Source organism: Nerophis ophidion, linkage group LG18, assembly GCF_033978795.1.
Source record: "Nerophis ophidion isolate RoL-2023_Sa linkage group LG18, RoL_Noph_v1.0, whole genome shotgun sequence".
Taxonomy (NCBI): domain Eukaryota; kingdom Metazoa; phylum Chordata; class Actinopteri; order Syngnathiformes; family Syngnathidae; genus Nerophis; species Nerophis ophidion.
Genome location: NC_084628.1, coordinates 18,025,269 through 18,041,657, shown reverse-complemented (window position 1 = coordinate 18,041,657; position 16,389 = coordinate 18,025,269). Strand labels below are relative to the sequence as shown.

General features: G+C 40.9%; 1 protein-coding gene across 5 annotated transcripts in view; it reads right to left on the bottom strand.

The window, feature by feature from the left end:
- The window catches only part of dscamb (Down syndrome cell adhesion molecule b), a 307,420-nt gene that overhangs the window by 14,815 nt on the left and 276,216 nt on the right, over positions 1-16,389 (bottom strand). For 3 of the 5 annotated variants that reach the window (XM_061877414.1, XM_061877409.1, XM_061877410.1), the window contains 6 exons: positions 9,619-9,795; positions 9,485-9,515; positions 8,370-8,485; positions 8,116-8,280; positions 3,517-3,717; positions 1,377-1,679 (listed from right to left, as the gene is read on the bottom strand). In XM_061877414.1, coding sequence (XP_061733398.1) covers positions 1,377-1,679; positions 3,517-3,717; positions 8,116-8,280; positions 8,370-8,485; positions 9,485-9,515; positions 9,619-9,795 — 993 coding nt within the window. The remainder of the gene's footprint in view (positions 1-1,376; positions 1,680-3,516; positions 3,718-8,115; positions 8,281-8,369; positions 8,486-9,484; positions 9,516-9,618; positions 9,796-16,389) is intronic. The other 2 variants (XM_061877411.1, XM_061877412.1) reach the window with 1 other exon arrangement.

The window sequence follows — 16,389 nt, the reverse complement described above, 5'->3', positions numbered from 1 at the left end:
TAATCGATTAAATGTTTTTAAAATTGATTTAAAAAAATAGATATTTATTTTCCAATCCGTCCTGTCCAGCCACTCAGGCAAATCATATTGTTGATGTGGATGATCATATCTGCTGTACAGATTTACTTTAGAAAAGAGAAATGTTGGATACTTCACTTGTTGCCTTATTTTTATTGGACTTTACCAAAGGTTTGGGTAGAATTGTATTCAACAAAACCAGTGTTCTTTTCAGCAACATATAAATTTACCACAGCTGTTTATTTATTTTTTGGAGGAATGTAGTTAATCATAGAACTGGCACCCAATGTTATTAAAAAGTATTGATTTCGAATCCTGCGATGAGGTTGCGACTTGTCCAGGGTGTACACCGCCTTCGAATCCTGCGATGAGGTGGCAACTTGTTCAGGGTGTACACCGCCTTCCGCCCAATTGTAGCTGAGATAGGCACCAGCGCCCCCGCGACCCCAAAGGGAATAAGCGGTAGAAATGGATGGATGGATGATTTCGAATCGAGAATCGTTTTGAATCGACTCGCTACCGTGCGGTACCCAAAGATTCACAGCCCTACAAGACTGGTAGAAAAACATGGCCGCCATGAATCAAAACTTAGCACCTACACTAATTGTCTGAAAGTTATTGAGCATTTGTCTAATGATAATACACCTTAGATCATGGGTGTCAAAGTCAAGGCCAGAGGCCCAGATCCGGCCCGCAAATTAATTGTCTATGGGAATGATATTTTGATTGGTATTAGAACCGGCCCGCAGGCCACAGCCGCCTGCTGCTGTTTTGCAGGCACCAATACTCCATTAGTGTTGGCGCTACGAATTTTCAAAATGGGGTCCTACAGTAAATTTTTGGGGTCCCACTTTTTTGTAGGCGTTTTAAAAACAAATAATAAATGTATGCAGTATCCTGTTATAACTCACATTTTATATTGTGTTTTGAAAAAAGGTTGTCATAAACATGATTTAATTCATTAAAAATAATAATAAAAAAGAAAACACATTTTTATGCATATGTAAATGTATTCAGTTATAAATATTCATTAACTTTCTTCTTTCCTTCATGGATCTAAACTTTACCGCTGCCGGTATTTTTTCTCTATATTTTTATTGTAATATTTTCAGAATATGTTTGCTTATTTTTGGCCAAAGTAAGACAAATAAAACAATCTGAAGTTGTCCTTATTTCTTAGTTTTCATGCCAAAAGTATTTGGCCGCACAGATTTTCCTCCATGTGGCACCTGAGCTCAAATGAGTTGGACACCCCTGCCTTAGATGTTCGCTGTGTTACATGCATGCCCTTTTTGACCAGAACCCACAGAGGGCGCCACAGTGAAATGACCGTGCGGGAGAAAAAACGACATCCTTACCAGGTCTGTGAGCCTTTGGCGCGGCCATGTTCATAACCCGGCTGACGTCCTGAGGTTTGGGTGGCGAAGCGGTGAAGCGGCAGATGCCCGACTCGGACGGCGTGCTGGAGGTCAGGCTGTCGGTGTAGTCGTTGGTCCCCGCCGTCATCTGCTCCGACGACGTGTCCGAGATAAAACACTCGGTGATGGTGAACTTTGCGTGGCGGAGCTGCTCCTCCATCTTGGCGTGCTCGTAGGCCCTGGCCAGCTCCTCGTAGGTGGAGGAGGCGCTCTCGGTCGACACCATGCTGCTTCGCGCTCGATCTGAGGGCGGGAGCATGCATACGTGTGCTGCACATGAGAGAGTGTACCTTGAACTTTTCATTTGTGGATTATTATTTGTTTATTTCTGCAGCTCCCTCCATCAGTGTGTGAATGTGTGTGTGAATGGGTAAATGTGGAAGTAGTGTCAAAGCGCTTTGAGTACCTTGAAGTTAGAAAAGCGCTATACAAGTACAACCCATTTATTATTTATTATTTATTATGAAAAGTGGCAATTATCATTAATAACTGGTAATCACAATAATTAAATGAGACTTTTATGTTAAGTTTGCCTGTGCCGATGTATGAGCGAGCGTACCTCGGGCTATGACTCTTATTTGAAGTCTTTGCGTTCATTTTTATGATGCAAGGTGGTGGTTATAATTTATAACAGGCAGCAGGAGCAATCAAATGAATAATATTTCACGTTTATACTAAGTTTGCATGTGGCCATGTATGAGCAAGTGTACCCTAGGCTATGACTTTGTGGCTTATTTGAAGTCTTTGTGTTTATTTTTATGATGCAAGGTGGTGGTTATCATTTATAACTGGCATGAGGAGCAATCAAATAAATAATATTGCACTTTTATGATACGTTTGCAAGTGCCTGTGCACAAACGAGTGTACCATGGACTTTTAATTTCCGGATTACTTCAAGTCATTTGTTAACATTTCAAGTGATTCGATCATTTTTATGATGCAATGTGGTGGTTATTAGTTATAAATTGCACGTAAGGTAATTACATTAATAATATTGCATCTTAATGCCACATTTGCATATACCTGTGCATGAGGGAGTGTACCACAGGCTTTTATCTTTGAAGTTATTTGCTTATTTATATTATGTGAGGTGGCAATTATCATTTATAACAGGCAGAAGGAGCAATCAAATTAATAATATTGCACTTTTATGCTATATTTGCCTGTGTCCATGCATGAGAGAGTGTACAATGGACTTTTATTTTTGGATGCAATTCCTATGATGCAATGTGGTTGTAATCATTTATAACTGGTAAGTAAAGCACTTACATTAATAATATTGCATCTTTATTTCACATTTTCATATACCTGGGCACAAGCTTTTACCTTGTGGAGTTATTTGTTTATTTCTATTATGCAAGGTGGCAGTTTTCATTTATAACTGGCAGGAGGAGCAATCAAATGAATGATATCGCACTTTTATGCATGTGCCTGTGCACAAAGGAGCATACCATGGGATTTTACCTTGTGGAGTTATTTGTTTATTTATATTATGCAAGGTGGCAGTTATCATTGCTACCTGGTAGAAGGAGCGATCACATTAATAAAACAAGACTTTTATGCTAAGTTTACATGTGCCCCTGCATGAGCGAACATACCATGGGCTTTTAATGTGTGGATTACTTTTTGTCATTGTTTCTTTCTGTTACGCAGGATGGTTGTTATCATCAATAACTGGCAGGAGGAGAAATCTCAATAATGATATGACATGTTTACACAGTGTTTCCAAGTACTCATGCATGAGCTAGTCATAGGCTTCATCATCAACAACTGGCGGGAGGAGTCATCAATGGCATTCAACAGATGACGTGACTAAACTGTATATACTCAGGCATAAGCGCTAGTTTTCTTTTAGTGGACTGCTGCATCTTCTATTATGCAAGGTGGTAGCTATCAAAAATAACTGGTGGGAGGACTAATCAATTGCATTCATTAGAATACTGTATGAGCAGGTGTTTGGACTTTGTGGCTTGATTTATGTTGTTTTGTTTATATAATGCAGGTTGGTGGTTATTGTTAATAACTGGTGGGAGGAGTGATAGCGACACACAGCACACCTTTCTAGGCTTTCTGGTCCTACCTGTGTCCTGTGAGGGGCTGACACTGTAGCTGTCGCTCTCCTTGTCCACAGAGCCAGTGGCGCGCGGCGTGGGCAGCCTCCAGTCTGTGGTCAGCGTGTGGGAGGAGCTGGTGGGGTGTGGCCTGTTAAGAGTCCACTGGCTTGCGTAACGGCTTCGTGCGGCGGCAGGGCCGGCTTTGGCAGTGCGTCTGGCAGTAGGGTCTTGTAGAGGAGGCAGAGAGGGGTGGCAAATCAGTTAAATCCTGACAATAGGTGTCCCACAATAGTGTATTCATTTTAAGATGTGTAGTGAAGCTCAAGTTTTTTTGTCATGTTTGGTGCTCATAAACAGACTCTAAGGCAGGGGTGTCAAGCTTGTTTTGATCTAGAGCCATGTCACAATGATTGCTGCCTTAAGAGGGCTGCTTGTAACAAAAACATAAACTGCAGTTTTAAGTGGCGGACCACTTAAAATGACGTGGCAGGCGACTAAAAATGTAGCAAACCACGTAAAATATTGTTGAGGTCTACATAAAATGACAAGGCAGGCCACTTAAAATAATTTTGCTAACCACATAAAATAAAGTGGCAGCCCATATGAAATGGAGTGGTGGCCTACATAAAATGACAAGACAGGCCACTATAAATGACGTGGAAGGCCACATAAAGTGATGTTGCGAACCACATAAAATAAAGTGGCAGCCCCAATAAAATTATGTGGTGGGCTACGTAAAATGATATGGCAAGCAACAATAAATGATGGGGAAGGCCACGTAAAATGATGTGCCGGGCCTCATAAATTAATGTGGCAGGCCACAACCACTGATGTGGAGGGCCACATAAATAATGTAGCAAGCCACTTAAAATAATGTTGCGGCCTACATAAAATAACATGGTGGGACATTTAAAATACATGACAGACCACTTTAAATGGGGTGGCAGGCCATCTAAAAATTAACTGGCAGGCCACGATAATGATGTGGAGGGCCAAATTAAATAACCTGCAGGGATGTTTAATTAAATGGCAGACCACATAAAATGGTATGGTGGGCCACATAAAATAATGTGGCGGTCCACGTGAAATGACATAGCAGGCTACAGAAAATGGTGTGCCGGGCCCCATAAAATTATGTGGCAGGCAACAACCACTAATGTGGAGGGCCACTTAAATAATGTAGCAAACCACATACAGTAGTGTCGCGGCCCACGTAAAATAATGTGGCGGGACATTTAAATTACATGGCAGAACCACTTTAAATGGGGTGGCGGGCCATGTAAAATGATATGGTAGGCCACGATAATGATGTGGAGGGCAACATTAAATAACATGCCGGGATGTTTAAATTACATGGCAGACCACATAAAATGGTGTGGTGGGCCACATAAAAGGACATAGCAGGGCACAATAAATTATGTGCATGCCCACTTAACTAATGTAGCTTACCACATAAAATATTGCCACGGTCCACATAAAATGATGGGAACGGCTACATAAAATGCTGTGCCGTGCCCCATAAAATAAGTGGCAGGCAACAACCACTGATGTGGAGGGCCACATAAATAATGTAGGAAACCACATACAATACATGGCAGACCACATAAAATGGTGTGGTGGGCCACGTAAAATGACATAGCAGGTCACAATAAATGATGTGGATGGCCACGTTAACTAATGCGGCTAACCACATAAAATATTGCCGCGGTCCACGTAAAATGATGGGAAAGGCCACATAAAATTATGTGGCGGTCCACATAAAATGACATAGCAGGCAACATAAAATGATGTGCCGGGCCCCCTAAAATTATGTGGCAGGCAACAACCACTAATGTGGAGGGCCACATAAATAATGTAGCAAACCACATACAATAATGTCGCGGCCCACATAAAAATAACGTGGTGGGACATTTAAATTACATGGCAGAACCACTTTAAATGGGGTGGCGGGCCATGTAAAAAATGTGGAGGGCAAAATTTAATAACATGCCAGGATGTTTAAATCACATGGCAGACCACATAAAATTGTGTGGTGGGCCACGTAAAATGACATAGCAGGTCACAATAAATGATGTAGATGGCCACATTAACTAATGTGGCTAACCACATAAAATATTGCCGCGGTCCACGTAAAATTATGGGAAAGGCCACGTAAAATTATGTGGCGGTCCACATAAAATGACATAGCAGGCAACATAAAATGGTGTGCCGGGCCCAATAAAATTATGTGGCAGGCAACAACCACTAATGTGGAGGGCCACATAAAAAATGTAGCAAACCACATACAATAATGTTGCGGCCCACATTAAAATAATGTGGCGGGACATTTAAATTACATGGCAGAACAACTTTAAATGGGGTGGCGGGCCATGTAAAATTATATGGCAGGCCACGATAATAATGTGGATGGCAACATTAAATAACATGCCGGGATGTTTAAATTACATGGCAGACCACATAAAATGGTGTGGTGGGTGGGCCACATAAAACGACATAGCAGGTCACAATAAATTATGTGGATGGCCACATTAACTAATATAGCCAACCACATAAAATATTGTTGCGGACCACATGAAATGATGGGAAAGGCCACATAAAATTATGTGGCGGTCCACATGAAATGGCATAGCAGGCTACAGAAAATGGTGTACCGAGCCCCATAAAATTATGTGGCAGGCAACAACTACTAACGTGGAGGGCCACATAAATAATGAAGCAAACCACATACAATAATGTCACGGCCTGCATAAAATAACGTGGTGGGACATTTAAATTACATGGCAGACCACTTTAATGGGGTGGTGGGCCACAATAATGATGTGGAGGACAACATGCAAAATGCAAAATTATGTGGAGGGACGTTTAAATTACATGGCAGACCCCATAAAATGGTGTGGCGGGCCACATGAAATAATGTGGCGGTATGTTTAAATTACATGGGAGACCACGTAAAATGGTTTGGCAGGCCACCATAAATGCAATGGGGGACCACAAAAAATTGGTGTGGTGGGATGTTTGAATTACATGGCTGTCCACATAAAAGGTTGTGGCGGGCTACATTAAATAATGTGGCGGGCCATTTGAAATGACCTCGCAGACCACATGAAATACTTGGTGAACCACATTACTTACATGCTGGGCCAATCGAAACGGAGTGGTGGACTACAAAAATGTACATGGCAGGCAACATAAAATAATGTGGGGATCACATTAAATGTCATGGTCTTGAGTTTGACACATGTGCTCTACGGCAGTGTTCTTCAACCTTTTTTGAGCCTAGGTACATTTTTTGCGGTGAAAAAATGCAGAGGCACACCACCAGCAGAAATTATTAAAAAACTTGTCTCAAAGTAGGTGTGCTGTCACCACCTGTCACATCACACCCTGACTTATTTGGACTTTTTTGCTGTTTTCCTGTGTGTAGTCTTTTACTTTTTGTCTTGTGCTCCTATTTTGGTGGCTTTTTCTCTTTTTTAGGTATTTTCCTGTAGCAGTTTCATGTCTTCCTTTGAGCGATATTTCCCGCATCTACTTTGTTTTAGCAATAAAGAATATTTCAGTTGTTTTTATCTTTCTTCGTGGGGACATTGTTGATTGTCATGTCATGTTCGGATGTACTTTGTGGACGCTGTCTTTGCTCCACAGTAAGTCTTTGCTGTCGTCCAGCATTCAGTTTTTTTTTTTACTTAGTAGCCAGTTCAGTTTTAGTTTTGTTCTGCATAACCTTCCTTAAGCTTCAATGCCTTTTCTTAGGGGCAGTCACCTTTTTTTAATTTTTGGTTCAAGCAGTAGATACTTTTTTACCTGCACGTTGCCTCCCGCTATTTCCGACATCTACAAAGCAATTAGCTACCGACTGCCACCCACTGATATGAAAGAGTATTACACGGTTACTCAGCCGAGCTCTAGACAGCACCGACACTCAACAACAACACATCATTTGCAGACTATAATTACTGGTTTGCAAAAATATTTTTACCCCGGGAAGGTGAAATTAGATAATCTCCCACGGCACACTAGCCTTAAGGCAGTGATTCTCAAACCAAGTCACGTGTACTACTAGTGGTACGCGGGGTCAATCTATTGGTGCGCCAAAGAATCACTTGAGTAAAGTACAGTGTTATATTTTCCTATATACAAACACAGTGTTACTGTTCCAATTGTGTGTAATGTTACAGTGGCCAGAAATATTATATATACTAGTTAAATAAAACTTCTGCCTTGTTTTTAACGAATACTTAGGCCTACTACAATACTGTATTTTAATGTTGGTCCCTATGGTGGTACTTGGAGGGCCAAGTACTGAGAACCACTCTAATGATACATTTCACTGTAAAACATCATTAAAAAGTATTTACAAGACAAATGTTTTGTTTTGCTAAGAAAATGTAACATAATGTAAAGAAAACTGAGTTATGATTGTAGAAAAGGCACAAAAAAAAAAGTTTAACAATTAGAATCTATGGTGCAGCAATGTGAGAATCAGGTTAAAAAACAAAGAACAAATGAGAGCATGACTCTTCGTCAGTTTTGCTTTAGTGGAGCACAAACATAGACCTAATGTCCATACACAACATACAGTGAGGAGGATATTGTAAGAAGGAATGAAAAAAAAGAGCACTGACAATGGTGGGACTCACTGGTTCCGGGCCTGGCATCGGACACGTCCACCAGTGGTCCAGTGGCCTGGGACAGGGACTGGTAGTGGACCGTGTGCGTGACTGTGGAGGACTTCTGCTTGTTTGTGTCCCCAAAGTCGTTATCTGTCAGGAGTACTGTGGACCGGTCGTCTTGGAGATCAAAGGGTTGAGAGTTTAAGTAACACATCCACAAAAAGAAAAATACTCTCTGAAGATGATGATGATGATACACGTCGTACCGATTGTCTCCATGGTGTCCCTCTCCTCGATCAGTAGCTGCGCTCTGGGAATGTCGATGTGCATTCTGAGGGTCTGTTGCTGCTTGTTCACATTTTCTGGCGTCCGAGTGTTTTTACTGAGGACAGAGGAGGACTAATTTTAGTGCTGTGTTGTATAAAGCAGGGATGTCCAATCTATAGGTGTCTTCAATTTGGCCCACAAGACGTCATGAGTTTAATAGGAATCCGGCCGCAGGGAGATTTCAATGATTTTTTTAAGCAAATGTATATGCTGCTGCTTTGTCACCATCTTGTGGACAACATGAGTAATTCCGCAGTCAAACGAAGCACAGCATTTATGTGACCCATTGCAAACAACCTTCCCTAGTCATGGTGCAAAACAAAAATCGAATAAAATAAATCGCCAGACATGTGCACACAACCAACACAATATAACACAATTTATGGATATTATAAAAAATAAATCAGAATTACACCCATTTAAATCCATTTCAAAGCATGATGGGAAAATCTCAACATCTATCCATGTTTGGCGCATTTTAGCTGCTTGATATTTCTGATTGATACAAAACTTTAAGGAGGTTGTCGTACACACACACCCACACACATACACACAAACACACACATATATATACACAAACCTATACATATATATATATATATATATAAATATATATATGTGTGCGTGTATATATATATATGTGTGTGTATACATATGTATATATATGTATATATATGTGTATATAAATATTTATATATATATCTGTATACATACATACCTATGTATGTATATATATACGTATACACACGCACACACACACACACACATACACATATATATATGTATATACATACATATACATACATACATATATACATACATATATATATATATATGTACATATGAATATGTATATATATATACATATATATATATATACTGTATGTATGTACAAAGTTTGTATATATCTATATGTAAAAGTATGTATATATGTATATACAGTATATACATATATATACACAGACACACACACATTTTTATATATACATACATAGTAATACACACGTTTGTATATATATGGTATAAAGTATGAGTTAAGATGAAGACTACTGACCTCATGAGCATTTCTGCCAGGCTTTTGGCATCTGTAAAGTCAGGGACACAAACAAAACACAGTTGTTAGCAACAGGACGGCCCTGTATACTACTGTATACTGTATTAGCTACTTAAGCAGGAACAGAAACCAACCTCTTAGTCTTTTGAGCCTCTGCTCCCTGCGTCTCCGCTTCAGCACCATAAGCATGATAAAAACCAGCACAGCCACCACGAGGATGGACGTGATGGTCACCACCATCTTCAGACCGCCACTGCCTGACATGTTGTCCGAAATTGGCTCGCCGGTCTTCAGCAGAGGGGGAATGGTACCTTGGATAAAACACAATTGGGCCGTTAATGCAAAAAATTACTTTACAAAGTGTTATGTCGGCAATTTGATGGATAACTTGCTTTGAAATCATAAATCAAGCAGATATTTAAGTATTTTTAATTTTAACAAAAAATGTCCGCATAGTATGAAACTAATATTTTGTTGCATTATTAGATAATAATAAAGTTTAAAAGATATGCACTTGTATACAGTACATGTATTTTTTTAAATGAAAAGAAAAAATACATTAAGTAAGAAAGGAAAATATGTTATTAATGCATATTATTTCCAGGCTTTCGTGCTCCGCGTCTTGAGTTTGACACCTGTAGCCTACCGCAGTGGTTCTCAACCTTTTTTCAGTGATGTACCCCCTGTGAACATTTTTTTAATTCAAGTACCCCCTAATCAGAGGAAAGCATTTTTGCTTGAAAAAAAGAGATAAAGAAGTAAAATACAGCACTATGTCATCAGTTTCTGATTAATCAAAGTGTATAACAGTGGAAAATATTGCTCATTTGTAGTGGTCTTTCTTGAAATATTTGGAAAAAAAGATATAAAAATAAGTAAAAACTTGTTGAAAAATAAACAAGTGATTCAATTATAAATAAAGCTTTCTACACATAGAAGTAATCATCAACTTAAAGTGCCCTCTTTGAGTATTGTAATAGAGATCCATCTGGATTCATGAACTTAATTCTAAACATTTCTTCGCAAAAAAAGAAATCTTCAACATCAATATTTATGGAACATGTCCACAAAAAAAATCAAGCTGTCAACACTGAATATTGCATTGTTGCATTTCTTTTCACAGTTTATGAACTTACATTCATATTTTGTTGAAGTATTGTTCAATAAATATATTTATAAAGGATTTTTGATTTGTTGCTATTTAAAAAAAATCTCATGTACCCCTTGGCATACCTTCAAGTAACCCCAGGGGTACGAGTACCCCCATTTGAGAACCACTGGCCTAACATAACACAACATAACGTAGCATGACATTGCTGACCGTATCACTTCATAGCGTAGTGTAATATTACAGGACAGTGCAACACAACATAAAAGAGAGTAAAACAACAATGTAGTAGAGTGCAACATAAAAGTGTAGCATAACATAACGTAGGCCTGCAACGTAACTTAACGATACACCATACACAATGTAATGTAGTGTAGGGTAGAGTACCATAACATAAGGTAACATAACATAAGATAATGTAGCGTAGCATAGCGTAATGTAGCGTAGCATGGCGCAGTGTAGCATAACAGAGAATAACATAACATAACACAGCGTAGCTTAACGTAGCATAGCCTAATGTTGCAGAGCTTAACGTAGGATAGCATAACGCTGCACAGCATAGTATAACATAGCGTAACATAACATTGTATAGCCTAAGGCAGCGTAACGTAACGTAGTGTAACGGAACGTAACATAGCGTAACACAACATAGCATAACATAAAATAGCGTAACACAACATAGTGTAACACAATGTTATGTACTAAAGGGTAGCGTATCATAACAAAACGTAAAATTACATAAATTAATTAAGCGTTGCATAGTGTATCGTAGCGTAGCATGGCACAATGTAGCGTAACAGAGAATAACATAACATCACATAGCCTAATGTTGCAGAGCCTAAAGTAGCATAGCATAACGCAGCATAGCATAATATAGCATAGCATACCGTAGCATAATCTAAGATTGTGTAGCCTAACAGAGCATAATGTAATGTAGTGTAATCTAATGCTGTGTAACGTAGCTTTAGTGTAACATAGTGCAACGTAGCGTAATATAGCATAATTCAGCGTAATGTAGCATAAAGTAGCGTGAAGTAGTAGGAATGATCAAGAATATTGATTCCCATCTGAAGGATGATTCTTAATAATCTGATTCTGAATCAATTCATAATTTTCAAGAATGGATTTGAATCAATCAATCAAAGTTTATTTGTATAGCCCTAAATCATAAGTGCCACAAAGGGCTGCACCCTTATAAAGCAGCGCATAATAAAGTAGTGTAACGTAACATAATGTAGCATAACGTAAGGTAACAACATAATTTTAAAGGAAAAACAATAGAAATTTGCATCCGTCAGATTGTAAAGTATTGTATTATTATCGGGGTTTGCAGCAGATAACAATGAGGCATTTGTTGACGGTCCCTGAATACAGCTCTTCCTTATTCTCTTCAGGTAGGAGTAGAAAGTAGAAACACGTCTTCAGCTGCTTGAGGTTTGCCGCTTGTTTCGCCCCCAAGCTGTCAAATTGACGCCAACGCAGGAAGAACAACCACGCACACACTCTGACAGGCAGCTTACTCTTCTCAAAAAAAAAAGCCCTCAAAGTAAATGAAAAAAAGAAATAAATGTTGCTCCCATCACGTCGCTTAAAGCACCCTGTCAGTGTGGCTGGCGTGGGAAAATACATGATGTTCAGTAAAAATATGAAGGAAGTTTCTTTCTTACTTCACTGGAAGCGAAACAGAAAACATATCATTTAGCTGTGAAGCTAACAAAGCAAATGAAAGGAACCATGTGGTCAAGAGACCCATCCATCCATTTTCTACCGCTTATTCCCTTTGGGGTTGCGGGGGGCGCTGGTGCCTATGTCAGCTACAATCGGGCGGAAGGCGGATTACACCCTGGACAAGTTACCAGCTGAGCGCAGGGTCAACACAGAGAGACAACATTCACACTCACATTCACACACTAGGGCCACTTTAGTGTTGCCAATCAACCTATCCTCAGGTGCATGTCTTTGGAAGTGAGAGGAAGCCGGAGAACCATTTACTTGAAAAAAATCATCCACATGTACGTGATTGGATATGGTCTGTCGTACTGATCATATTAATATTAATTTTTCATGGGTTTTTTTAACCAAGAGACAACTTTTTGAAAACGTTGTCTGTTAAGACAGTGGTCACCAACCTTTTTGTATCCGCGGACCGGTCAACGCTTAATAATTTGTCCCGCGGCCGGGGTGGGGGGGTGGTGGGGTGTCCTCTTTTTATCTTTTTTTTTTTTTTTCTTTGTCATGAAAAAGGGACGTTTTTGTCATGAAAAAGGGAGGTTTTTGTGCTTGGTGCACTAACTGTAAGTGTATATTGTGTTTTTTATGTTGATTTAATAAATTAGAAATAAAAAAAAACATTTTTTTTATTTTATTTTTTTATTTTTTTAATAAAAATTAATAAAAAATTATTCTGCGGCCCTGTACCAATCGGGCCACGGACCGGTACTGGGCCGCGGCCCGGTGGTTGGGGACCACTGTGTTAAGAGAGTGACCTTCAGTTTTGACTAGTGTTGTTTATTTTTTATTAATATAACAAAAAATGCATAAATTCATAAAAAAATATTTTTAAAACTACTATTAAATACATTCCGGTGGCAATTTCATCCCTATGAAATTTCTGGAATTTTCTGAAGCATATACAATTAGTTTCCAGTTAAAAGACCAAGATTCACTTTTGAGCTTACTACTTACTGTTTTTACATAATAAAACATATATACATTTATGAAAAAAATGAAATATATATATATATATATATATATATATATATATATATATATATATATATATATATATATATATATATACATAGAAATATATATATATATATAATTTAACTAAAATTAAATTCATTTCTGTGTAAATTTAATTACAATTTCAGGAATTTTCCAAAGTCTTTAGAGTAAGTTTCCCGTTAAGAGACTAAAATTCACTTTTGCAAAATTCCATGTTGTTGCCTTTATTTATGTAGATTTCCACAACAAAATCGAAAAAGATATATTTAAAAAATATAATATTAAATATATATATATATATATATATATATAAATATAATATTAATATTGTAAAAAAATAAGTAAATATATACAAATATGTAAGTATTGAAAAAAACAACAACACATAGTCAAGCATAAAATTTGTTGGAATTTCCTTCATCTAAAAATTCTGCATTTTTCCAAAGATTTTATATCTTTATAAGCTCTACTTCTTCCTACTTCTTTTCAGACATGTAACAAGAAACTGGGAATATGTGGTGTGTCATATTCTAACCACATGCATGTTAGAAATAAATTCAAACCATAACCATAACTATCTCTGCAAAGAACTACTAAAACATATTGTAAAATACCAATCATCCATCCATCCATCTTCTTCCGCTTATCCGAGGTCGGGTCGCGGGGGCAACAGCCTAAGCAGGGAAACCCAGACTTCCCTTTCCCCAGCCACTCCGTCAAGCTCTTCCCGGGGGATCCCGAGGCGTTCCCAGGCCAGCCGGGAGACATAGTCTTCCCAACGTGTCCTGGGTCTTCCCTGTGGCCTCCTACCGGTTGGACGTGCCCTAAACACCTCCCTAGGGAGGCGTTCGGGTGGCATCCTGACCAGATGCCCGAACCACCTCATCTGGCTCCTCTCGATGTGGAGGAGCAGCAGCTTTACTTTGAGCTCCTCCCGGATGGCAGAGCTTCTCACCCTATCTCTAAGGGAGAGCCCCGCCACACGGCGGAGGAAACTCATTTCGGCCGCTTGTACCCGTGATCTTATCCTTTCGGTCATGACCCAAAGCTCATGACCATAGGTGAGGATGGGAACGTAGATCGACCGGTAAATTGAGAGCTTTGCCTTCCGGCTCAGCTCCTTCTTCACCACAACGGATCGGTACAACATCCGCATTACTGAAGACGCCGTACCGATCCGCCTGTCGATCTCACGATCCACTCTTCCCTCACTCGTGAACAAGACTCCTAAGTACTTGAACTCCTCCACTTGGGGCAGGGTCTCCTCCCCAACTCAGAGGTGACACTCCACCCTTTTCTGGGCGAGAACCATGGACTCGGACTTGGAGGTGCTGATTCTCATTCCGGTCGCTTCACACTCGGCTGCAAACCGATCCAGTGAGAGCTGAAGATCCCGGTCAGATGAAGCCATCAGGACCACATCATCTGCAAAAAGCAGAGACCTAATCCTGCGGTCACCAAACCGGAACCCCTCAATGCCTTGACTGCGCCTAGAAATTCTGTCCATAAAAGTTATGAACAGAATCGGTGACAAAGGACAGCCTTGGAGGAGTCCAACCCTCACTGGAAATGTGTTCGACTTACTGCCGGCAATGCGGACCCAGCTCTGGCACTCATCGTACAGGGAGCGGACCGCCACAATAAGACAGTCCGATACCCCATACTCTCTGAGCACTCCCTACAGGACTTCCCGAGGGACACGGTCGAATGCCTTCTCCAAGTCCACAAAGCACATGTAGACTGGTTGGGCAAACTCCCATGCACCCTCAAGAACCCTGCCGAGAGTATAGAGCTGGTCCACAGTTCCACAACCAGGACGAAACCCACACTGTTCCTCCTGAATCCGAGGTTCGACTATCCGACGTAGCTTCCTCTCCAGTACACCTGAATAAACCTTACCGGGAAGGCTGAGGAGTGTGATCCCACGATAGTTGGAACACACCCTCAGGTGCCCCTTCTTAAAGAGAGGTACCGCCCCCGATGGCCACGCGATGCTGCAGAGTCTTGTCAACCAAGACAGCCCCACAGCATCCAGAGCCTTAAGGAACTTCGGGCGGATCTTGTCCACCCCCGGGGCCTTGCCACCGAGGAGCTTTTTAACTACCTCAGCGACCTCAGCCCCAGAAATAGGAGAGTCCACCACAGATTCCCCAGGCACTGCTTCCTCATAGGAAGACGTGTTGGTGGGATTGAGGAGGTCTTCGAAGTATTCCTTCCACCTATCCACAACATCCGCAGTTGAGGTCAGCAGAACACCATCCGCACCATAGACGGTGTTGATAGTGCACTGCTTCCCCTTCCTGAGGCGGCGGACGGTGGTCCAGAATCGCTTCGAAGCCGTCCGGAAGTCGTTTTCCATGGCTTCCCCGAACTCCTCCCATGTCCGAGTTTTTGCCTCAGCGACCGCTGAAGCCGCACACCGCTTGGCCTGTCGGTACCTGTCCACTGCCTCCGGAGTCCTATGAGCCAAAAGGACCCGATAGGACTCCTTCTTCAGCTTGACGGCATCCCTCATCGCTGGTGTCCACCAAGAGGTTTTAGGATTGCCGCCCCGACAGGCGCCAACGACCTTGCGGCCACAGCTCCTATCAGCCGCCTCGACAATAGAGGTGCGGAACATGGTCCACTCGGACTCAATGTCCAGCACCTCCCTCGTGACATGTTCAAAGTTCTTCCGGAGGTGGGAATTGAAACTTTCTCTGACAGGAGACTCTGCCAGACGTTCCCAGCAGACCCTCACAATGCGTTTGGGCCTGCCAGGTCGGTCCGGCATCCTCCCCCACCATCACAGCCAACTCACCACCATGTGGTGATCGGTAGAAAGCTCTGCCCCTCTGTTCACCCGAGTGTCCAAAACATAAGGCCGCAAATCCGATGACAGAACTACAAAGTCGATCATGGAACTGCGGCCTAGGGTGTCCTGGTGCCAAGTGCACATATGGACACCCTTATGTTTGAACATGGTGTTCGTTATGGACAATCTGTGACGAGCACAAAAGTCCAATAACAAAACACCACTCGGGTTCAGATCCGGGCGGCCATTCTTCCCAATCACGCCTCTCCAGTTTCA